We start from the raw sequence: 25,207 nt of genomic DNA on the forward strand, positions 1-25,207 counted from the left end.
GACACTCCATCCATGTTGTGAGGTACCTGGCTGCGAACATTTTAGCTGAACTGAAACGCCCAAAGTAAAACTTATTTTAAAAAAAGTTTTGCACAATAAATGTTCTTAAAATTCTTTCTGTACTTTTTTGAAGTGTGTTTATTCTTCTGCAATGTATCTGGTATGTGAGGGACAGCTGAGGTTAAATGATTTGGAGACAAAGTCAGGGATCCTGAGATGGTTTGGACAATTTCAGAGGTGGCTATGTTGGACAACGTGGAGGATGGAGCAGCCAGGCAGGAGGAAGAGAGGAAGACCTCAGAGGAGGTTCGTGGATGTAGTGAAGGAGGACACAGAGGGTTGGCGTGGCAGACGAGCGTACTGGAGGAAGGGTGAACGTGATGCAGATGGTCCGCTGTGGTCCTAAAGGGAGCTCCCAAAAGAAGAAGAAGATCTGTTAATAAGTCAGGACGAATGTCGGGGTCATCCTGATGATGACCTCAGAGGGCTAAAACCCGTATAGACCGTAGACTATATAGAGAAAAATGTGCATAACTTCAAAGTGCCTGCATGATGATGACCTCAGTAAACACGTTCCTGATGATTTACATGTACAGCATGTTTCCATACTCTAAATTATGTTAAAGCAGATCATAAACCAGGCTGAGGCCTTATGGTGGATGTCTGCCAGCCTCTCAGTCCCATCCAGCCCTGATTTAAAACATCAAAAAACAAAAAAACCCAAAAACTAAATGGCAACAGGCCTCGAAACATAATGTCATTTTCTACATACAGTCCATTATTACATTATCCTGGAGTTCTGGGCCTTGGAGATGTACCACTTTTTCCAGTTGGTAATTTGTCTGAAGATGTTAAAAGGCACAAATCTCATCAACCTGGCTAATAATATTGATTTATGGATCAGCTGTGTTATCAGTATCCTGCAGGTACTCTACATGGTAATCTTTGTGTGAGGAAATAGAAGCCGTCCTGTGTGACCTTTATAGAGATACTGTAGAAGGTAGCAGATGCTCGAGTCCTGTCCAGACTTGCCCGTGACTATAATTACTCCCCGTGTACACAAACCCTCTGAGAGTACAACAAATAAACACTGTGTCATCCAACTGAAGTATGATTTAAAAAAAAAACAGGTCAGGTAGAAATCCTTGTCTTGTTTGAAGAGCTGTTTGTGGAAGTCGGCTGAAAGCTGCGAAGGGTTTTCCTCTGTGAGTGTTTTTAACGCTTGCATCATGTGAAGCTCCAGCAGGTAGGAGGAAGCTGGTCAGGCGGCGGTGAAATCCCCCGTGCTGCTCAGGAACACGCTCGTGTTGCAGACCGTTACATCAGCCCGACGTCCGATGCTTTTAACGGGCCGAGCCCTACATCACTTTATGTGCTCACAGCTGATGAAAGCTTTCAGTGTTCATACTGTCATCTTTCACAGAAATTTCAAAGAAGACACTTGAGTTTGGTTTAAATGTTACACAGCTGCTCTCTGGATTCCTCTTTTTATTTAGATTTTGCCTCTAATTTCCCCAAAGCCAGACTATATTCAAGTCTGCCTTAACGGTAGATTAATTTGTTCAGCGAGTACGCTTTTTGTTTCCATAGTTTTTACAATGAAATTACTTCATAAATCTAAATTACAGTCACGCATAATATGAAATGTACAGTTTTAGCTCCCTTTCCAGTTACAGATCATCACATTTCTGTACTCAGAGTTGCTTGTCAAAGACTTACAGTGTTCTGAATTTCTGGATTGCTGTTGGGTGTCAGAGCAGAGTGCTTTAAAGTTTGCATGAATCAATATTTTTGTATCAGGATGGATCAAAGACTCCATGTAATGGATGAGAGTTCAGTTAGAGAAGCATGATCAGCTCTGCAGAACTCGTTAACCTTTCCCATTGAGTGAAGATTAACACAATTTCAAATGATTATTATTAATGCATGTAATGCACGTCATCTCCTGCCAGTCAAGGTCAGTTCTCTCTGCTGCCCCCAAGTGGCCAAAATGAATAATTAGTGCTTTAAGCTAACGTAGGCGAGGATTCCTTCATAGCCAAATCAAGATGCTGACTTATGTTGTTATGTAGCCCTAATAAAACATAGACATAACATAATATTTTACAAATCTTTCATATGAATATGTATTTATATCTCAAACATATTTTATCCAAACATAGTCACGACTTAATGTGCATGTCAGACTGGCTTCATTGGTTTAACCTGCACTTAATCTAAAGCTCTTACAGTTCAGAGCTCAGAGTGTTTGAAAGAATACAAATGTCTCTGCGAAAACTTAATTTACTGATACATCTTACATGTTTGAGTTTATTCTAATGGAACTATCAGTCTTTACAAGGTCTTCATAGAAGGTGAATAGGCATCGGTACATGTGAAGCAGGAGTTTGAATGTTCAATTAATGTTTTATATAATAATAATAATGGATTGCATTTTTATAGCGCTTTTCAGGACCCCTCAAAGTGCTTTACAATTCTACTATTCATTCACTCTCACATTCATACACTGGTGGAGGCAGCTACATTGTAGCCACAGCTGCCCTGGGGCAGACTGACAGAGGCGAGGCTGCCATATCGCGCCATCGGCCCTTCTGGCCATCACCAGTAGGCAGTAGGTGAAGTGTCTTGCTCAAGGACACAACGACCGAGACTGTCCAAGCCGAGGCTCGAACCGGCAACCTTCCGATTACAAGGCGAACACCGAACTCTTGAGCCACGATCGCCGTTTTGGCACCTTTCTTACCTGCTCAAGTACCAGACGGTCCGATTGCTGTTAAATAGATGTCGTAGATCATTGACTTGTACTGGTGGTTGAAAGCTCATTGGTGTAACAGATGATCAGTATCTGTCTGGACTCGCCTGACAAGTGACGTATGGTTTAAAACACTAAAGATGGGGCCAGTGAAAGTGCTCAGCTCGTAATGGCTGACATCACTGTGGCTGTCACCAACTTTTACAGCAGTGGCTACAGATGAAGAGCGAAAGCTGCGTCTTTAAATTGATTTGTTTTATCAGTAATCATCGAAAGAAATCATTCTGATTAACGTTTGATCAGGTCTGATCTTCTGGTGTTGGGGCTAAACAGCTTTCTTTTAGAAATATATAATACTGCTACTCTTGGACTCTTGGACAAACGAGGCTTCTGTAGTTGTTTTTCAAGCCCCATAAAGAAAACCACGTCACACACCACAAAATCTAAAAAGTCCTGTGAGCTGCAGCTTCCTTTAGTTTCTCTATGTTTGCTTCTGCTCCCTGTAAACAGAAATCGTTTGTACACTGTGAGACAAAAGTTGCTTGAATGAGGGATCTCTGACAGACGAGTTATTGCGACTGAAAACTAAACCTGACAGCGCTCCTGCAGTTTTTCTGGACTTCCCCTCACTGATTTGATTTCTTGCCCATGACAGATGTCAGTGTGACGTCAAATCCCGTCAAACTCTCCGGCCTACAAGGCCTTTAAACCATCTCAATGTATGTGCCTCTCTCAGTTTATAACTGCATGAAGTCTCGATGCTGCTCCTGGGTCACATCCAGCTCTAATGGTAAAAATAAGTGACAGACTGTGTAACATATCACCACAAACATAAAGGGAGTTTGTGACAGTTTGCAGCACCGTCACGACTCTTCAGATTACCACGGGGACTGCAGCGAGCAAACAATCCTTTCATCGTGTCACATCACCTCAGGCCATCGTATTTTACTGAGTACTGTGTATGCATCTTAAAGTACTCTGAGGTCATGGCGTCCTCTGTACAGCTGTACTTTTTGCTAACGTGATTTATTTAAAAAATGCATTTCAGATAAAGCTGTAGAAAAATAAGGACCTGCTGCAAAAAGAAAAAAAAATCAAAAAAGGGAAGAGAGCACAAGACAACAAAGTGGAGAAAAAGACAGGGAACAGAAAAACCATAGAAAACCAACTCGATGCGACAGAGACGTCACAGTGTTACTGATTTACTTAAAGCTTTGATCTGAATTCATTTCATTGAGTTTGTCAGTTTCCATGCAGTTCCACATGTTAGCCTTCAGTACCTGCGGACTCGTTAGGCTACGGTGGCACATTTGTAAAGGATCATTTTGTTCTGTGTGAAAATAATCTCATGTGACTTCCAGTGTGATGCCGGTAGGACCCCCTCCCCGATCGCACATCTGGAGATCAGCAGGGTTCCTCTGTTGAATGTCGGCCTCCACCCCTCTCTCTCTCTCTCTTCCTCAATCTCACTCGTCTATATATTTCTAGTTATTGTTACAAAAAATTAAATGGCAGATACCAATGTGCACAACTTCCTTTCAGTGATTTCTTTAGTCACAGTAATTAAAAGTCCCACGTGGTTTTTCCTATGTTGGAAAAACTCAGAGATGGTTGAAAACTTGCATTGCTAAACACAGAAGTAATGTAACCCAGCGGTCCCCAACCCCCGGGCCTCGGACCGGTACCGGTCCGTGAGTCGTTTGGTACCGGGCCGCGAGAGTTGAGGCTCAGGTGTGAAATGTTTAGTTTTCAGGGTTTTTATCGGTTTTCAGCGTTATTTTGCTATCGTTTTTATCGTTTACTCGGTTTTCCTGGGTCTTTTCACGTGTGTTATGAATAAATCTTCTTTTTTTCGGTACCGGTACTAGTTTTATTTTGTTGTATTTATCCGCGACACCTTAAAAGCCGGTCCATGAAAATATTGTCGGGCATAAACCGGTCCGTGGCGCAAAAAAGGTTGGAGACCGCTGATGTAACCGATTTACTGTGAGACGCATCAATGATGACGTCACTTATTTCTACAGTCAAACACTTTATTTATACTTGGCAGCCGACAGGTTGCGTTTATGAAACGTCCTCACTAATATTGGGATTGAAGTTTCTCCAGGAAAAACTTTTAATGATAAAGTTCTTCTAGTTGTTATTAAGGATTAGATTTTCTCGTTGCAGTCTTTTTAATTTGCTTTTGAGCCTCTTATTTTTTAGATTAATTGGGTAAAAAGCTAAAGATTTTTCTCAACGTTGTTGTGTTGAATACAAAGATAATCGATATAAGATGATAGTTTGTATTTTGTGTTACAAACTGCTTTAAAGTCTGTTGTGATTTTTGACTTTTTGTTGCCTGATATTTGTTTTGCACTGATTTGAAAAGATGCTCTTTTTTTCTCTTTGACAAACGCTTGATGAAGATCTTACAAATTGAAATGTTTCTTTTCATAAATATTTTTTAGAATTAAATATTTAGTTGGAGAAAAATATTGTGCAGATGTTTCAGCCTAATTAATAAAGACATAAAATCGCCTCAGAATATTTGTAAATATAAACAAAGAAGCTTTGAATGTTGGTTCTTGCACTCCAAAATGTGTCAACAAGCAAATCTCCTAATCCTCTCTTTCTGTGTGTTCTAGATAGCAGCTCAGGCTGTGTTGTTCATGTGCATGAACACTGCTGGGATATTCATCAGTTACCTGTCTGACCGCGCTCAGCGTCAGGCCTTCCTCGAGACGCGGCGCTGCATCGAAGCTCGGCTGCGACTCGAGACAGAGAACCAGAGACAGGTGAGCCGCAGACAAGTTTTTGTTGCAAATTTTCAAGCTTCGGATGATTTGTCAGTCACTGTCTGTGCTGTGTTTTGTTTAATACATTTGCAGCAGTTTAAAATTTTCTGTGTGTTTTCACAAGACACTTAAAGAATGAAAGCAAGTTTAGGATGCGTGTTCAGAGCCAGGTTTGAAGATTTGTGCGAGTGCTAGCAGCAGGGCTGGAGGGACACTCCTTTAGTATCACCACCAGGTCAAAATGCTTGCTTTACAATCTGGATGGACTGGAACACAGTTTGGCTCAGATATTCAGGACACCCAGGATTAAACTCAGGCTGTTTGCTCAGTTTAACGACCTCTGAACTCCTGCATGTCCTCCTGAATCTTCTCTGACGTCTTCTTCTTTCCGTCCTGCCCTGCAGCTCCATTGTCGGTATGCTTTGCACAACATATCCACTATCCCTCATCTGCACATGTCCAAACCATCTCAGTCTCGGCTCTCTGACTTCATTTCCAACCTGCTCAAACTGTCCCTCTGCTGTACTCATTTTTAATCCTGCGTCTCCGGCCTGTGCTCGAGCTGATGCACGCCATCACCACATCAGACAAATTCTGAATCTGTGGTTGAAGTATTGGAAGTGTTGAGAATCCATCATGGTGGTTTATATGCATTCTAAATGTGATCAAATCGTACCTCGATTCGTACCACCGTCAACATGCTAGCACGTGCTATTATGTGCATGGCTAGCATGCTAAATGCTCCTTGTAGACTTGTTTAAGTGCTGTTTGCTCAGTGAGAGTTCATACGCCGCTGCTGAAACTATTTCAGGTTGACCCCTGTTTGAACTCCAGTGAGAGATATTGGGCAGTGACCTCTAAATGACCTTCACAAACCACTGGTGCACCACAGCAGCAATGAAATCCTCTAATTTACAGCAGAATGATGTGTGAAGTGCACATTTTCACCCTCTGCTGCTTGATGCTGAAGCTCAGCGTGAGGCGACTTTAAAAAAAGAACCAAAACAAATTATGGATTTTAGCTAACAGGACCGAGTGTTAGCAGCACCGCTAACGAGTCCTCTGAGAGCAGAAAAACATGGACGCTGCATTGATTCAATGCTGTCGCACATACTGTGTCTCTGTGCATGCAGCCCCTGCTCCACACACACTTAACACGCAATCTAATAAGACAACACACGCGCCGTGAGTCAGACAAACAGAAGGCACGCACACATTGCAAACACACACACACACACGGTGGCAGATAGTGTTGTGTATGCACTGGAGTGGACAGTGAAGCTCTGAGAAGCCACAGAAAGCTTTTACAGTGGTCATGTTTCCTGGAAGGCTCTGGGCTGGCTGTAATGGAGTAAGCAGGGCCCCGCCCCTGAAAAGAACACTGTAATGACATCCAATCAGGCTCTGTTATTTCTGTTAATGTGTTCCAGGAACATAGTGGCACATTTCTGGTTACAGCATCTCTCCAGAATACTGTAGGGTCTTCATTATCCGGTAGTTAAGTCTGACGTCACTAGCCGTGTCTAGGCCTAAACTCCGCTGCAGGTCCATAAATCAAACGATCACTCAGCATTACTGAGAGTTGAAAAACTGTCTGAAGTCTTTCATCTTTAATAAAATGATCAGTGTTCTGCTCTACCAGCTGTAACAATTGAGTTTAACATCCAGGCATCCATGAAAACGGAATTTATGATATTTAACGGAGTTAGAAGTTAGCAGGAAGTTAGCTCGCTAGCTTCTAGCTAAATACAATATAGCATGTCCTGACTGCGGGGTTTTGGAAACAAATTCAAATGTACAGCTCTGTTATCACTTCCAACATAAATGAAGACAGAAAACTAAACAGCAGTGACGTTTGTAGGGTTACTGAAGTTTGGCTAGCTGGTATATAATGATGTGCTACGTGACCGCTAGCGACACAGCTATGTTAGCATAACATAAACAAGCTAACTTTTTTTCCTCTCGATAAAAGTTAGCGTGAGTGTTCTCGGTGGTCAGGAACAAATGTAATCGCATGGCAGGATGCTGTAAAAGGACCAAACTTCAGCCAGGAGAACAACTGAGATAATCCATCCACAATACGAGGTTAGTCATTCATATACTGCTGCATGGGCTGGGCTGTAGCTACATGCTAAGGTTTTAAAAACTGAGCTTAAATAAATGATTAGTGGTAATAAAAGCAGAGGGAGGTCAACAGTGATCACTGACTGTTTTAGGAGCTTTTTGAGATTAAATAGAAGAAAATACAAAACTTTAAACATGTTAACAACACAAAAGCCATATTAAACGCAGACTACTTTAGGCCCGGAAGTAGGATTCGTCACGCCATCACTTAGGCGGTGTTCACTGTTTACTGATCAACAACAGGAAGTTTGTGAGTTATCTAAAAATATAGATATTGGTTTTCTGCTTGCAGCAGTATGATCCAATCTTCAGTTCAGTTCGATTCAGGTTTATTTATATAGCACCAAATCACAACAGCAGTCGCCTCAAAGAGCTTTATCCGGTCGATAAGGTTTTGAGTTTAGAAGGATTCGTTTTGAATTTTAGGTTACCTTTGGATTAGGGTTCTGTTATTGTTTCCTGTCTCTTCCCTTGTCATTTGTTACGTCAGCGTCGTAGCGTCTGTGCCTTAGCGCTTTGTAAACACTTTCTGGACTTAAAGAATCATTATTCTTTAAGCATTGAGAATGCTTAATGTTCATTCTTGTTTCCTGAGTCTTGCATTAGGGTTCACAAATGTTTAAGACACGCAGATGGTGTTTGCTGACTGGTGCACTGCTAGATTTTTTAGTTTAGCAAACACTAGACAACATCAGATCCTCAAAAATGAAAGCTTAACATTTGGCTGTCTAAAAAATATTTTTCTGTTCCTGACAAGAGTAATGAAAGGATGTTTCCCTGACAGCTGCAGTGTAATAACTCTAAAGAAAAACAGTATTAATAGCAGTAATAAGCAGGGAATATAATACAGATGAACTCAAAATTAGCCTTTACATTGAAAATCCACCACAAGGTCCATGTGGATCTTTGGTACAGTCTGAATGAAGACAGACGTTGTCAGTGAGCTGCTGGAGGGCTTCAGCTTTCAGCTAAAATCAAGCTTCGCTAATGACTTTCAAAGCTGATCTGACATTGAGTCCGCTGGCTGTCAGCTGTCCAAACCAGGGTCCCTGTCCAGTGGAGCAAACACTCTGCAGCCCCCTGTCTAACATTTTGTTATTTGTCTGAGATGACTGCAGCATTCTCAATTCATTTACTACTTCAAAACCCCCTTGCTCTTATTTGGAAAGATCAGTCACTGCTAATCAGATAGCCTTCCTTATTTTTTTCCTACTCATCCTGCAGATAATCTCACACCAGCTGCAAGATTATCTGCAGGATAAGGATTAACAGGAGAGGTGGCTGATTATATTGCTCAGTTATTTGCCACAGAGTACTTTGATGAATATATGTCAAAGTATACATTTTCTTTCTCCTGTAAAATTACTTCACCTTCATTAACTGGGTACAAATTCTGTAAATGAGCGGCCTTTGTGGAGTTTGCATGTTGTCACTGTGCCTGTGTGGGTCTCCTCCAGGTACCTCCCGCCTCCTCCCACAGTCCAAGGTTAGGTTAATTAGTGATGCTAAAATACCTAAATTCAGCATATGTATGCTGTCTTTGGAAATTCCACTTAAGTTGAAAATTTCAGCAGATTTCTTTTGTTTATGTTTAACACGGGAACTAAGATTACTGTCTTATGTACGAAGATGGTAAAAGGAGTTAAGAGAGGGAGAAGTCGAGCTGCTGATAGAGTTTCCAAAACATAATGTAGTTAATAGAATTTATATTGTAATATTTTATCCCAGAGTACTGCGACAGGAAGCGGCACTATTTGCTCAAATGGAGCTCCTTGTGTGATTGCAGCAGGAGTTTGGCTGACGTGTGATCGAGCAGCACAGACACGTCGCAGGGTTCAAAGGTTCAGTGTGAATTCAGGACGACTCTGTAAAATCCACATTTCTTGCAGTGAGACTCCACCACCAAAGCCCAGGGCGTTTTGTTGCGCCGCAGCAGCCGAAGAATTAGCAACGCTTCACTGAAATGTTTGTCTGTCTAGACCTCAATTTGTGGATGCACCGCTCTGCTTTCCAGCACAGACACCAACACAACAAAAACAACAACACAACAGAGGCGTGCCGAGAGCAGGGGGCGGTGCGTGCTCAACGACACAAGCACCTGCTCTCCTCTTACACATTTCACACTCAGCTGATGGTCACGTCCACAGTGGTGTGTCAGAGAGATGAGCTGTCCAATCAGCTTCTGCTCTCCACAAGCTGCAGGATCCCAGTGACTGAAACATAAACAACAATATAGCTGAGATTCTAGTGGAGCAAGTGATCATGTAGCTGGATGCATGAATGATCAATATGTTATTATTCTTTGCTAAAGATGAGGGGTTCTGTCTTTGTTATGATCCCTTTTTATTTTTGCATCGTATCTCTTCCTGTCATGTGAGTGTTTACCTCCTACTTCAGCTGCTCTGGTTGTCTTTTAGTTGGTTTAGTTAGCTTGTTTTCTCTGCCACTGCAGCCATAAGCTTGCAAAAAATACTACATAACATTAACAACTGTCAGTGCTTTGCTGTTGGGTCCACTCAGGACTTTCCCCTCTGAACTGTGTCAGGGTGATTAGTTATGTAAATAAAAAGTATTGTTCGGGGTGCTGGTATAGCTCACTGGTTACTCACTGTATGCTGGGAGGCTACAATGTAAAGTATGAGGTGTGTTCTGTGCACCGTTATGCACTGGTTTCACTGGTCCAGCCCACTTATGATCTAAGACGAGTCGATACCCCAGTTTTAAACGTTTGTTATCATGAAGACGACAGTTGTAAAGTGTCATAAAAAAGAGTAATTTTTTGATTAAGATATTAAATCAATGCAACAAGAAGACCACCTGATTAGATGTGAACAGGTTTCCATGACAACAGATGAAACAGTGATTAGCTGGGAGCTTGGATGGATGTGGGTTTTAAAGTGGCTTGCAGATGCACAAACGTGGGGACTGCTAGGATAACATGTACATTATTTTCCATGGAGATGTACCATTTGGATGTGTATCAGCTAAGCTAACAGCTGATGTGGACTGGCATTTTTTATCGTATGTTAAGGTTCAAAATGATCAGAGTTCATGATATTTTGATGGTTTTCTTTATTGTGATTGTGGTGATTTTTATTGTAGAATTTGCTCTGATGCTTGTTTTTACGTATTAGATCAGCGGTTCCCAACCCCCGGTCCGTGAGTCGTTTGGTACCGGGCCGCGAGAGTTGAGGCTCAGGTGTGAAATGTATAGTTTTCAGTGTTTTTATCGGTTTTCAGCGTTATTTTGTTATCGTTTTTATCGTTAACTCAGTTTTCCTGGGTCTTTTCAGGTGTGTTTTGAATAAATCTTCTTTTTTTCGGTACCGGTACTAGTTTTATTTTGTTGTATTCATCCGCGACACCTTAAAGGCCGGTCCATGAAAATATTGTCGGGCATAAACCGGTCCGTGGCGCAAAAAAGGTTGGGGACCGCTGTATTAGATGACAGTCTTTGTATAACCGCTGCTTCATTATTTAAATCTCTTTCTACAGCAACGATGGAGCTGTTGTCATTGCTGCGATCGCAGCAGAGGACGGTGTCGCTATCTCCCTCTCTCTGTGCGTCTCATTGCTATTATCCAGCCTCAGCCAGCCTCTCTTTGCACTTGTGCTCGGGGTCTGAAGAGGCTCTCCAGGGCTCTCAGACAGCATCATGCAGCTTCACTGAGTGCACATGAGGTTGCATTTTTATTTCTTACTGGGAAACTCCTCTGTGAGCCAAACAGGGAAGAAAAACAAGTGTGCTGTCTTACAGTTGTGACTGCAGAGGAACCGTGCAAGCTGATGACAGCAAACGTTCTCAGAGAATTATAGACGATCTAGTGTAACGTCGAGGTGGGAATCACCAGACACTCGCGATACGATATTAAAACAATACTTGACTGATTTGTTACATTTTGCATTATGCTGAGTATTTGGACTAACATATATTGCAATTTATCACTTTTTTTTTTACTGCAAATTACATCCTCAAAGTTAAAATGTATCAAAACCTGTTTTATCCAGTAAGGTAAAGTTACCTCACTTCAGTGTTTTCTTTTTGGTGCCAAATGAGATTATCAAGAACGGCAACATTGTCACTAAAACCAACAAATGTTGCCATAAAACAGAGTTGGTCTGTTATCAGTCTGTGATTGAATGTGGTCAAGCCAGCAATTATACGCAATCTGTTCCTGATAATACAGCAAATAACTGTGATAAATCATTGAAAATCACATATCTGCTTCCGTCTGAATAGACAGAAATAGAAATTTAACAGAAATTGACATTTAATTATTACATTTGCACTTGACAGCCTTCCTGTTCTATAGGAATATAAACCAGAATACAACCAGCTGGCAGCCAGTTGAGTCCCCTCGTGTTGAGCTCATGGACTGAATCATTCAGACTGATGGAAACATTTGTGCTCATTTATAAATTAAACACCAATTATTTGCAAACCTTTTACAATCTTTCCAAGAGCCCCATAGCCCCTTGCAGCCCCATTATTCGTAGTATCCTGGCGTATTTGAATGTATCTAATCAAATATAAACATATTTTCCCTCAGTCTGTGTTTCGAGTCGTAGAGTTTTTGGGAACTGTTTGCAGTTGCGGATTAATCCATATTTGGAGCTCTTTGGTGAGTAATTCCAACAGCAGAGTGCTGTATGTGGGGCTGAGTCATCGTGAAGCGCGGTGTGCATTCATGGTAATGAAAGAACATGATGTGCCCACGTGCAACCATCATGTTGTCTTCAAGATTTACGGCTCTTCAAATGGAATATCACTTTAGTCTCTATCACAAATTCATTCCCGTGAAAATCTCACCAGAAGACACACCAGAGAGAATAAAAGGCAGATCTGCTCCAATGTCAAAATTCTGTGCAAAATTCCTTTAAACTAGTTTATCAGATTGGGAGCAAAACTAATCTCCTGCCTCGTGCAGATTTCCTCTCGTGTTTTTAAACAGCGAGTCTTTAAGATGTAGAACAGGGCCAGCTGGTTCGTTCGGAGCCTTTCCAGCTATTAGACTTGTCCCTCTGTCATCCCTTTGGCGTAAAATATTCCAAAAAACCTGCAGGGCTTTTGAGCATGTGCGTGCCGTGTACTGATGTCACTGTACGCGACGTTCTGGTTGGTTCTAATGTATTCAGTATCTGAAAGAAGCAGTTGCTTGGCTCTGGTGCGGCTCCCCGAGGCCAAAAGAATCCTGAGGGACGCTGCATCGCTCCCACTCCAAATCTGTTTCTGCTTTAGCCAAGTGGCACCGTGTCAGTACAAAAATCACAACACAAACTCGTTTACTTGTGATGTTCCTGCGAGCGCGGAGGCTTTGGAGGATCCTGCTCGAGGAGCTTAGGCTGGCAGAGCTCAAGCCATCTTTTTTAATTCATTTCTCACACACACAGCTCCTCGTGTCATTTCTTTTTAAAGGCTTTATTTCTGTTCCTTCGATAATTTACTGTTGATGTTCTCTCGTTTGTTATTGAAACATTTACATACATCAAACATAGTTTTTGAATTTATCCATAAAAAAAGGCTGTTTCCACTTTTTCGCTGTAGTTCAAAGCATTTAGTTTAAAAGTGAAACAATCTAAAGTAATGATGAGAAGAGTTTACCTTCCTTCCTGTGTTTCTGGATGTAGATGCTCACACTGATCAGCGTTCATCTCAGTGCAAGCTGACATCAGCTGATGGCTCAGCACTTCCTGTTTTCCATATGTTGCCGTGTAAGGTTGGGGAGATCCCAGGACAAACCTTTGCCTATAAACTGAGCTAATAAAACTCAAAGTTGTGGTTCATGGGGTGATGGCCTCGTGCTTTTACGAGGGTTGTTTACAGCAGAGCGTGAAGTGGCTGGAATGAGAATTAGCGCCTTTAAATCCGAGGAAAATACTGTCCACTCTGGCTTTGAAGGCTTCAAATAGAATTCAGATATTTGTTGTTATTCAAGCAGCTGACTGTGAAGCTGAAGCTGTTGATGTACCGGCCTGTGAACAATGCTGGCCTCACCTTTGGTCACGAGCTGTGGGTGGTGACAGAAGAAATAGGAGCGCAGATAGCAGTGTTGGTGAGCTTCTCCTGAGAGGTGACTGGGGTCAGCCGTAGACACAGGGTGAGGAGCTTGATCATTCAGGAGGCTCTGAGTAGCTCCTACTGGGAGGAGACCCCAGGCAGACCCCAGGCATGACAGCTGAGAGATGAAGTGTCTCGTCTGTCTTAGGAAAGCATCAGAGTCCTCCTGAAAGACCTGGGTGAGGCATCAGGGGAGAGGAAGGTCTGAACACCTCTGCTTAGTCGGCTCCCTGTGGACAAATTAATGGATGGAAGTGCCAATCACAAAAACAGTTCAATAGTCAATGTTTTTAACACATTGTGATTTGTCGGTATATGCAGATGTTATGTTTAGGGCTGCCACAAACGATTATTTTGATAGTCGACTAGTCACCGATTATTTTTGCGATTAGTCGACTAATCAGATCATCATCCATTGGACGTAAAACGTACAGCTTATTGCACCAGCAGCATCTGCTCTTATATAACTATCATTAGCTTACAGCTTTAAGTGTTTAAGGTATGTACTAACTAAAAATAAAGACAAGATGATAGTTTATTAAATTTTAATTAAATTTGCAGATTGTTTCGGTGAAGTTTAATAAACTCCTTGCTATCTAAAATATAACAGGACACCGGAGTAAATTCTCGAGCATCTCACACTTCTGATAATCAGTTGTCTGCTTGACGTTTATTCAGCTGTGTAAAAACTATAACTTTAATCTCAGCCAAACCGATTTACTCAGGAACAAATAAAATACTGAAAAAAGCCAAACAATAACATTTTTAAGTTATCTAAGTGACTTATATATCATGTTTAACCTGAGTAGCGAAAGACGGCGGTGGGTTTGAAAACGATTAGCCGGGAGTCCGGTGTTCTCACGGTGCTAGTTAGCCTAGCCCCCGGCTAGCTATCGAGCTAGTGGCTAACAGACGTCTCCGAAAACGTCGGAGCGCTTTTGAAAATATGTGGTGTCTTGATAAACTGAGCAGATATTTGAGGTTTACACAGCTACATTCTCGCCTGAAAATATGTTAAACGTTTATTTTGTGACCCAGAAAGAATAATAAGAGTAATATTAAAACTAACTAGCTGCCGCCATTGCTAAAAACTGAGCTGGGCTGCGCTATGAATTCTGGGACACAGCTTCTTCTTCTTCGGGGTTTAACGGCAGCTGGCATCCTTGTACATGCAGTGCTGCCATCTTCTGTTTCAGTCCGTTATTACACTCTTAAATCCTACTACTTATTCCTGCGTCTTTTGGGATCTTACAAAGCTTCAAACGACGCGTCGACTATTAAATCAGTCGTCGACGATTTTAATAGTCGACGTAATCGTGACTAGTCTACTAATCGTGGCAGCCCTAGTTATGTTATTGTTCTGTATCGTGTCTTTTTGTCATTTCAAAGCAATGAGATGATTCATTTTTCTCCCCAACAGGAACGACTGGTGTTATCAGTCCTGCCTCGTTTTGTAGTTTTGGAAATGATCAACGACATGACAAATGTAGAGGACGAACACCTCCAGCATCAGTTTCACAGAATCTACATCCACCGCTACGAGAATGTCAGGTGAGGGTCCAACAGCGAAACACCTGTGTGTGCCCCGAATAAAGACATTTGAGTGTTTTTGCTCTTAAGAACAAAACTGTGACATTTACGTAAAATGTGCAAAATCTGACATCACAGAAAATGTAATCCTCATTAAGTATCATAACTTTTAAGAAGTGAGCTGGATATTAAAGTGACATTTCCGTATTTTATTCAGCATTCTTTTCGCAGATGTTAAAGGCTTCACAAACCTCTCCACGACGCTGTCAGCGCAGGAGCTGGTGCGAATGTTGAATGAACTCTTTGCACGCTTCGACCGCCTCGCACATGTAAGAGCTCCTCATCCCAAATGTGCATATAATCTGATTTTAGTCTGTTTTTGTCTTGAGTTTTGAATCGATTTATGTTCCCATTAAAAATATTCGCTCATCTGTGCATTAAAGGATTAATAAATCACATTTCTTTAGAGATACCTCAGGTTAATAACCTTTACCTAACAGCTGATCACCTGTCTGTGGTTAACTTTTGATTTACTTTCACTTATCTTATGAACCTCCTCTGAAAATGGCCCAAACAGCAACGCCAGCTTGGCCCACATTTGCAATGTTGTGTGTTGTGTCTTGACTCATAGCGCTGACTCAGGGTGAGTCTGGATGCCTCACCTCAGCCACGGGCCGCATCTGTCAAACACTACATCACCTGATCTTATGACTTATGGCTGATTATGTGGAGACTTTTTATACGATGGGGCTCAAATTTTGTTCAAATATTTGGTAAACTGTGTTAGATAGAACTGTTTAGTGAAAGTCAGCTTTAAAGGTCTATAATCTCATCTCATAGATCCTATAATGTTCAATCAATATTTAGATTGAAACACTTTTCCCAATATATAGTTTGTGAACACTTGCTTTATGGTTAAGTGAAAGCAAACTCTGAGGATGTCACTGTGGATGAGGGAGGTGTTTTTCCACAGCGTCGCCAGGTGTCGCTCGTGGGGATCATGTGATCGTTGGGGTTCTCTCTTTGTAATTGACCCTGTGCACGAGAAAATGCTAACTTCCTGGTTTGAGACCAGATGTAGGGTTGTACATTTCCGGTAGCTTTACTTTGCGGTCAATCGCTACTGTGAAGATATACTCCAAAATCATGTCCAAAACTCGAAAACGGAAAGATCACGTTAAGTTACAAAGAGGAGAAGGTGGGAACACTCACCACTGTTGTGTCATAAAAAATCTAATGATCAATTTTGACGTTTAAAGAGTTTAGATCGATCAGTTGTTTACATCACTCAACACAAGCAGAACTGCAGCAGAAGACACATCGTCCACATTCAGAAGCACATCTCTGTATAGTGACTGGTCTTATGATTTAAACAGGCAAATGTTCAGCATTCAAACTACAGGTGAAGAATAGTCAAACCAGATGTTTCCCCCATTATGTCGAGATCAGCTAGTCAAGTACACACCTACACAGCATGTTAACAAACCGTGAAAAAAAGCCACACAAAAAATGAATGGTTGCTGGTAACTGTTTCTATACATTAGTATTTACGAAGGTATGTTGTGACTTACCTTCAAAATTACAGCGGCCCCTCGCTATAACGCGGTTCACCTTTCACCTCGCTGTTTCGCAGATTTTTTAGTGCAAGTTTGCATGCTTTTTTTTACATCACATTGTGTCCTGATCGCTGCAGACGATCTCCTCCGTGACGTCTCTCCTGTACAGTACAGAATCGCTGCATCGATCGCTAGCAGTGTGACTCTGAAGTGCAGTGTTGTATGTCCACAATGTCCACGAAACGTTTTGCACCGTCAAAAAATAAAATTGGCTACTTGATTTCACCTATCGCTGGTTATTTTTAGAACATAACACCCGCGATAAACGAGGGACAGCTGAGAAATATAACATTTGAATCCCTTTTCTCTTTTGCTCTGAGGCGTGGGGGAAAAATATCGACAAGTCGATGAACATCATTTACAGATATATTGGGTAAATGCCCGAGACATCTATAGAAATGTGAATCGCCGCTTGATTCATTCATTAGCTTAACTTGTTTTGGACCGTAAACAGGGTGTGAATAGGACACCGGAAACAAAGCTCCCCACAGGAGTTTCCGCACCGGAAGTAGCATATGCTAACGTGCACATAGTCAATTGTAGTATATTAACCTTGCTAAATGCTAAAGAGTTCTATAAATGCAGCTGCATTAAACTGCATTGTTGTGGCAGACTTGCATCTTGCTAGCTAGCTGGTAAGGAATTGCAAGGATAGCTTCTCAGCTCCTTTACTGCCACCTTCTGGCAATAGAGTGTACCATTCACAATGCTGGTTAAAACCTGGAAAAATACATGCACATACACCATAAATGGTAACATAAACTCTTTAATTTTTGCTTCTGTGTGGCAGGCTATCACTAAAAACTATTTTCCCAGATGTATAAAAATAATTACTGAAAATGAAGCATAAGAATAGACTTTGCAGCTCTTCTTTTTCCACATTTGATTGTGCGTGTATGATTTTGGAGCCCAGAGCTCATCTTTTCTGCGACAGCCTCTCATGGCTGTCGGGACTCATGAAAACTGAATAAAGACGCTCCAGTAGAATAAATATTTATTCAAAACAACACAGTGAATATCTGATTCAACATCCACTGTGTACGACTCAGCTGATATTAGATTGCAGAACATTTCAGACTGTCACGCTTGGCCGGTTGCAATTTCACAGTCAGAGAAGGAATTCAGAGATAACCTGATATGTTTTCTGTGTTTTCCTGTTTTTTTCTGATTCCTACTGATCTTTAATTCTTATTTCAGGTATAGTCATTGCTCAGGTTTTCTGCCTTTATGGTTATGGTGTTTGTCTCTTGCAGGAGCATCACTGTCTACGAATAAAGATCCTTGGAGACTGTTACTACTGTGTGTCTGGTCTGCCGGAGCCTAGGCCGGACCACGCCCACTGCTGCGTGGAAATGGGCCTCGACATGATCAAAACCATCAGGTGCTGTCTTCTTCTACTGTCCTTACTTTTTAACAAAGCTCCTTGTTGTAGGGAAAGGCTTTTACTGCAGCTGTCATCAGTTGTTTATGCCTTTAGTTTTACCTTAAACAGGTGAACAGTAGTTCAGTTGATTTCAGATCAGACCACTTGTTTTCCATCAAAGACTCCTGTGTTGCTTTTACAGTATGTTTTTGGTCAGTCTACTGACTCACTGGAAGCTGGAAGCCATGCGTGTCCATGCAATAGATTGATCTTTCCGTCTTACTTTGATTTCTCTAAGGAACACAGTGCCAGAGCTTTTTAATTTATTTTTTTAAATTCATTCTGGTTTCTAATTTCGAGACTGATCACTGGTTTGCAGATTATGCACTAATATGTTTGATATCAGATTCCCTGTAAAGTCTTTCTTGGATGGTAGGCTTGGATAAAGATGCCTCGTGTAGAAATGCTTTTTTTAATCTATCATGGAAAGAATCCTGCGATCATCCACCGCTCTAGGTCTGTTTTATGTTGCATCGCTCCTCGGCGCGTTCTTCTTTTTCTTGTCTCATCAAGCTTTAAATTTGACGTCTCTTAATGTTGCTGCGATCGCTCTAATGCATTTGTTTTTTGTTCGTAGCCTGAGGATGGCCTGTTTCACTGGCACAGAGAGCTCCTTTAACAACACCCGGGTTCACAGAAACAGCTTACAAATGCAAATGACTTGGAACCATCTTCAGCCTTTTTCTCCACTTAATCTATGAAGACATAATAAAAGGAGGAACGCACACCTGTCCATGAGACAGCTTTCGAGTGCTTTGTGCAATTATATTTCAGCCCCTGGAAATAGAGACTGTACATTAAAAGTGGATTTAATTCCAATATTTTTAATCAGAGTCTGCACTTTTTGATTGAGTGGTACTGATATAAATAAGCTATGAGTTAGATGTAGTGTTTTAGCTATTTATATGGGAGGAAATAGCTAAAAAATAGCTAAAACACCACATCTAACTTATAGCTTATTTATATCAGCATTTAAAAAGGTTTGGATAAAGATGTCAGCATTTATAAGTCAGCATTTATAAATGCCTTTTGGCCTGGTTGTTATTTATTATGGGATTGAGAAGTATTAGCATGCAGTGCATCTTGGTCTGCCCTCGATTGCCAAGATACAAAACGCCAAAATCCTCATACTGACGTTTCCTAACAGGAGTTTCTCTAACCAGTGAGGGACATGGGTAAATACACCTTTAAACAGGTGTGTATAAATACACATGTGACTACGAATCCATTTTTAAACCTTCTTCTCTGTAACTTTAAAAGATAAAACATGGTAATAAAAAAAATGACCTTTATTTTGGTGCATCGATGGTGCAGCGGGAGAGAAATCCTTTTAAATCAAAGTCGAGTTTGTCTGTTTTTGTATGAATAGAGCAAATTCATGGTGCAATGAATTCATTGTAACTGCAGGAATCATCTTAGAAGAATAAATGTCTTTTACCCTGACGACTGTCCTAGTATCTGTAAATTACCTTGTTCTGCTCGGAAAAGCCTCCCTGCAATATTTGCATGCAGCTGTTTCAACACAAAATCACTATCAAATAATGTACGTTTGAATTAACAGATGTCTATGCATCGCTGAAATGCAAGAAAACATGTTTGTAGTGCTTGTGATGTATTTTGAAACGCACAACAGGGCTTTATAGATCTTTGTATCAGACTGTGAAATGAGTAGTTCATAGGAAAGGAGAAAGAGTTCTTCTTCAGCTTTGTCTAAAAGGCTCACAGACGCTGGAGTTTGTGCTTTGATTTATTTTATTTCAGTGATCCTCGGTGCTGCTGCAGCGTTTTAACCCTTTGCATTGATATAAGAGTGAGAGAGAAGAGGAGGACTGATGTTCAGAGGAAGGAAACAGATTAGGGCGGATAAGCTGTGAGATTTGTGCTCAGTATCATCATGTCAAGATGGTGAGCTGTGCACACTTTTTGCTGCGACACCAATCAGTTTTGCAAAAGCTGGAATAAGAGGAGACGGGTTTGCTTATATTGTCCAAATAAATCAGGTTTTTACTTGTTTCTGAGGGATTGTAAAGCATAAAGGTGGGACCACATTGTTCCCAACTTGTCCGATAAACAGAGGAAATACTAACCCACTTGCTTAAAAGTTGGAACGCTGTAAAAAGTGAATAAATGAATGCAACGATTTGCTGGACTTTTGGCAGGGGAATAATATTCCACTGTTATCTGAGAGGAATCCAGCTGCTCAGCTGTCCGTGGTCTTATTTGTCATAGATTTCACTTAATGATGTTTCTGTTTGTGAAAGGTCTGGACTGCAGCGAGCCGTGAAGCTGTGCTGTTGGATTGGCTCCAGTATATGATTTAGCATTGTCTTGTTGAAATATTCAAAAGCCTCTCCTGTGACAGATTAGTCTGCACGGCCACAACCTGTATGTACCGTTCAGCACTGGTGGTGCCTTTCCACATGTGCAACCACCGTCAAAGTTTCAGGCTTTTGACCTGAGTGCTGATGACGAGCTGGACGGTAACTCTTTAGTTAGTTCACGATGTTTGTTTTTGGTACCACTTTACTTTTCCAGCCTCTTTTCCAACTTTTTTGCGACATGGTGCTGCCATTAAAGTCAAAATTAGGGCTGCCACAAACGATTATTTTGATAATTGACTAGTCACCGATTATTTTTGCGATTAGTCGACTAATCAGATCATCATCTATTGGACATAAAACGTGCAGCTTATTGCACCAGCAGCATCTGCTCTTATATAACTATCATTAGCTTACAGCTTTAAGTGTTTAAGGTATGTGCTAACTAAAAATAAAGACAAGATGATAGTTTATTAAAGTTTAATGAAATTTGCAGATTGTTTCGGTGAAGTTTAATGAACTCCTTGCTATCTAAAATATAACAGGACACCGGAGTAAATTCTCGAGCATCTCACACTTCTGATAATCAGCTGTCTGCTTGACGTTTATTCAGCTGTGTAAAAACTATAACTTTAATCTCAGCCAAACCGATTTACTCAGGAACAAATAAAATACTGAAAAAAGCCAAACAATAACATTTTTAAGTTATCTAAGTGACTTATATATCATGTTTAACCTGAGTAGCGAAAGACGGCGGTGGGTTTGAAAACGAGTCTGGTGTTCTCACGGCTCTAGTTAGCCTAGCCCCCAGCTAGCTATCGAGCTAGTGGCTAACAGACGTCTCCGAAAACGTCGGAGCGCTTTTGAAAATATGTGGTGTCTTGATAAACTGAGCAGATATTTGAGGTTTACACAGCTACATTCTCGCCTAAAAATATGTTAAACGTTTATTTTGTGACCCAGAAAGAATAATAAGAGTAATATTAAAACTAACTAGCTGCCGCCATTGTTGGAAACTGAGCTGGGCTGCGCTATGAATTCTGGGACACAGCTTCTTCTTCTTCGGGGTTTAACGGCAGCTGGCATCCTTGTACATGCAGTGCTGCCATCTTCTGTTTCAGTCCGTTATTACACTCTTAAATCCTACTACTTATTCCTGCGTCTTTTATGATCTTACAAAGCTTCAAACGAAGCCTCGACTATTAAATCAGTCATCGACGATTTTGATAGTCGACTAATTGTGGCAGCCCTAGTCAAAATGAACTAATATATTTAACGTAATAGTGAAATGTCTGAGTATAAGCATATATGCTTTATTGTGAATAGAATATGGGTTTATGAGATTTTCAAATCATTGCTTTTATTTATGTTTTACACAGAGTCCCAACTCCACAGTCACAGTCGTCAGTTATCAAACACGGTTTTAAATACTGTTGTGTGCAACTACATGTGGTGATATAATCACACAAAGACGATGTTGGTCGAGTTTACAGCATCCGGCTAATGTTAGCTAAGCTTGCACCAGTTTCCTTCATTCCTCGTATTTGTTAATGCAGATTCTGGTCACACGTTGCTGAACAGATGCATGAAGGCTGAGAGTGAGCTGACAGATTCTAGTACAGCATCTTGTCTTACTGGTTTACAACTTCCTGTTACACAGATTACATTTTTGTGAATTTCAAAATTGTCAGTCCTCATTGTACATTAAAACTAGAAAGACATGTTGAGGCAGTTGAGGTGGGAATGTTCCAAGGTTGTATCTTTAGGCTATTTTAGCACATCCATTGCAGCTCAGCAGGGGAGCACAATCAGGGAGTACTAGTACAAAGAAACCTCACAGAAAAAAGTCCAAAGTTTAGGGTAACGATGTGAAGCTCTCACATGACACCTGGAGGTCTGAACCAAATGTTTGGGAGGATAGAAACAGGAGGCTCCAAAGACAGTTCTCTCTCTGTGTTGATGTTTATCGCCGTCTGTTGTTCTCCCGGTCAAGACTCAACACAAATCTTAAACTAAAAGTTTGTCTGGTTTACCAAACACTGCCAATGTCTTCTTAGATGGATAGTTTGTTCTATCCATCCATCCATGGCTAACAGTTTTTCTGTTACAGACGGTTAGATTTTATTTCGAACATGCAAATATAACGGAAATGACAAGAAAAAAAGAAGAAAAAAACTTAAAAACACGTTTTCATGAATATCTCTGTGTCTATGCTCAAAAAGGAGTAGGATGAAGTTTACACTTTTCCTGTTCCCACCCCCTTATTTCAAATTTCATTACTTACAAATTAACCCTTTAAAACCGGTCAGAGCAGCACGCTCTGTTTTGCGTAACTATTTTTAAATCCCGGTAGCTCTGCAACCACGTAAGCTAGCGCAATAGTTTTTTTTTGCATATGAAACCGGAGGAGTTGTACTTACATCTTATGCCATCAGCTTGTCCTCGGTCACAGTTTCCTTCCACATATAGCTTTGCAAAAACTGCATAAAAAGCGCTTGCAGGAACAAAAACATAATATTCCAGAAACACGCTTTGCTGATCCGATCAGCTGTTTGTAACACTTCCTACGTTGAAATAGACGTCAGAGCGAACTTTTGCATGTCCGCCATGTCCTGCCCGAAACCGGAAGTGACGTCATTTTGCGGAAATGTAGTTTTTTTTACCATCAGGGCCTCATGAGCCTATACTGGTGTTTTTAAAAGTTATGTTTGACTTTATGACTTTCTGTGTGGTTTCTGGGATGCTTAGGACTCATATTGCACTGCTGGAAATAGTTTATTTTGATGCAAATCTGCATTATAATATTTATTTTCATTTTTCCTGCAGTGTATAAAAATTGGTGTATTTCAAAAATAAAACTATGAAGACACTCAAAATAAATTTCCTGTGGTGGGAAACTATTTTGTGCAACTTTTTTGTATTTACAGTTCTGAGGGATAAGCCTCTTAAATTTCTCTAACTAGAAATATATGTTAAAAAAACAAAAACGATTTTACATTTTTTTTGTAGTTTATTGCACTTTTTTTTTGCAATTTATGTAATTACTATGCACTTAATTCATACATATTATTAAAATCTGGGCTATAATGGTTGTATTGATGTATAGCAACTTGAAATGCTCCCAAAAATGGCTCCACAGCATGTAAACATATAATATAAGCTCTGGCGGACTTGGTTCTATGGTAGGTCTTAAAGGGTTAAAATTTAGAATTCGACATATTTTCACCCTCACATTACTCAGTCATTAACGATGTAGAGGAGGTGTGTTTACCTCTAAACACTGCTATAGACGAGAAGATGGGATTTTCAGCTGAATGCAGGGACAGAAGTGGAGACAGGCTGCACTGTTTGTTAGACACAAAAACACACAATCTCCTCTGACCTGCTCCTGTTAGCACTAATCAGCTGTTAGTGCTGATTTGAAACCTCAGCAGGACGTGTTCACAGAATTACCTGACATATAATAAGGTTTGTGCCTACCTGTGTGATACGGCCTGTTTAAGAAGTCTGTGCTCCAGTTTCAGCGAGTGAAATCCTCGCGTGTTACTCGTCTCTGATGTAGCACTAAGGAGCACATCTGTGCATGTCGCCTGCACATCTTATAGATACAGCTTGCTATTAGCCGACAGCCTCTTGTCCAAACATATTTCTAATAAAAGAATTAACATGATGGAGCCGAACCACAAACACAGTTTTAAACCGCTTTCAACATGTAAATTAATCAGAACGGTAGCTATATTGAAACGTATTGATTTTTTTTGTATAGTATTTTTTCTCTCTTATTTTCTTATATTGTTTACATGTTTGAAATAAATTACCAATCAAACTGTGGTGTCCAGAAACAAAGGATGGTGTCACAGAGGCTACATCCATTTTTTTCATTTAAAATCTGTGATATTTACAAAAACCCTTTAACTGATTAAAAAACAGGAGACCCCCCCCACTGCTGCAGACACGAGGACGAATGTGGTGTGTGCAGAAAACTTACAGATTGGGGATGATCAGGACAAAAGTCTGGGAAGAAGCCCAGCTACTTCCAGACGCCACCCACAGATTTCCATTAAAAGGGCCTGGAGTCCTGCAGGTTTTAGAGCTCACCCTGGGTCAACACACCTGAATCAAATGATTAGTTCATTACCAGGCTTCTGGAGGACATTCGTGTCCAAATTCATGGGCTGCATCCTCCTGAGGACCCGGCCTTCGCGGTCTACGTGGGCCGGGTCCTCAGAAGGTCGGGTAGGCTGGAAGTAAACGGCTGTGAAATTGGACGGCCAAGCCTTCTGATTAGCGTCACCGCTGTCTCAGAGTTTAATAAACTCGCCGTCTGCTCCTTGCTGTCTAAAATATAACAGGACACTGGAGTAAATTCTCGACCGTCTCACACTTCTGTTTAATCAGTTTTCTGTTTGACGTTTAGTCAGCTGTGTGAAAATCCCGGAGGAACCCACCCGGGGGATTAATAAAGTTTTATTTTATCTAATAACTTTAATCTCAGCCAAACCGATTTACTCACGAACAAACAAAACACTGAAAAAAGCCCAACAATAACATTTTTACGTTGTCTAAGTGACTTATATATTACGTTTAACCCGAGCAGCGAAAGTCCGCG

At 40.9% G+C, this 25,207-nt stretch overlaps 1 protein-coding gene across 2 annotated transcripts in view; it reads left to right on the plus strand.

The window, feature by feature from the left end:
- adcy8 (adenylate cyclase 8 (brain)) overlaps positions 1 to 25,207 on the plus strand; it is a 151,510-nt gene that overhangs the window by 48,031 nt on the left and 78,272 nt on the right. For both annotated transcript variants that reach the window (XM_087831364.1, XM_087831365.1), the window contains exons 2-5: positions 5,380 to 5,529; positions 15,132 to 15,262; positions 15,459 to 15,570; positions 18,111 to 18,238. In XM_087831364.1, the coding sequence (XP_087687490.1) occupies positions 5,380 to 5,529; positions 15,132 to 15,262; positions 15,459 to 15,570; positions 18,111 to 18,238 (521 nt within the window). The remainder of the gene's footprint in view (positions 1 to 5,379; positions 5,530 to 15,131; positions 15,263 to 15,458; positions 15,571 to 18,110; positions 18,239 to 25,207) is intronic.

Source organism: Neolamprologus brichardi, chromosome 18 (assembly GCF_056152115.1).
Source record: "Neolamprologus brichardi isolate AB-2024 chromosome 18, ASM5615211v1, whole genome shotgun sequence".
NCBI classification, from domain to species: domain Eukaryota; kingdom Metazoa; phylum Chordata; class Actinopteri; order Cichliformes; family Cichlidae; genus Neolamprologus; species Neolamprologus brichardi.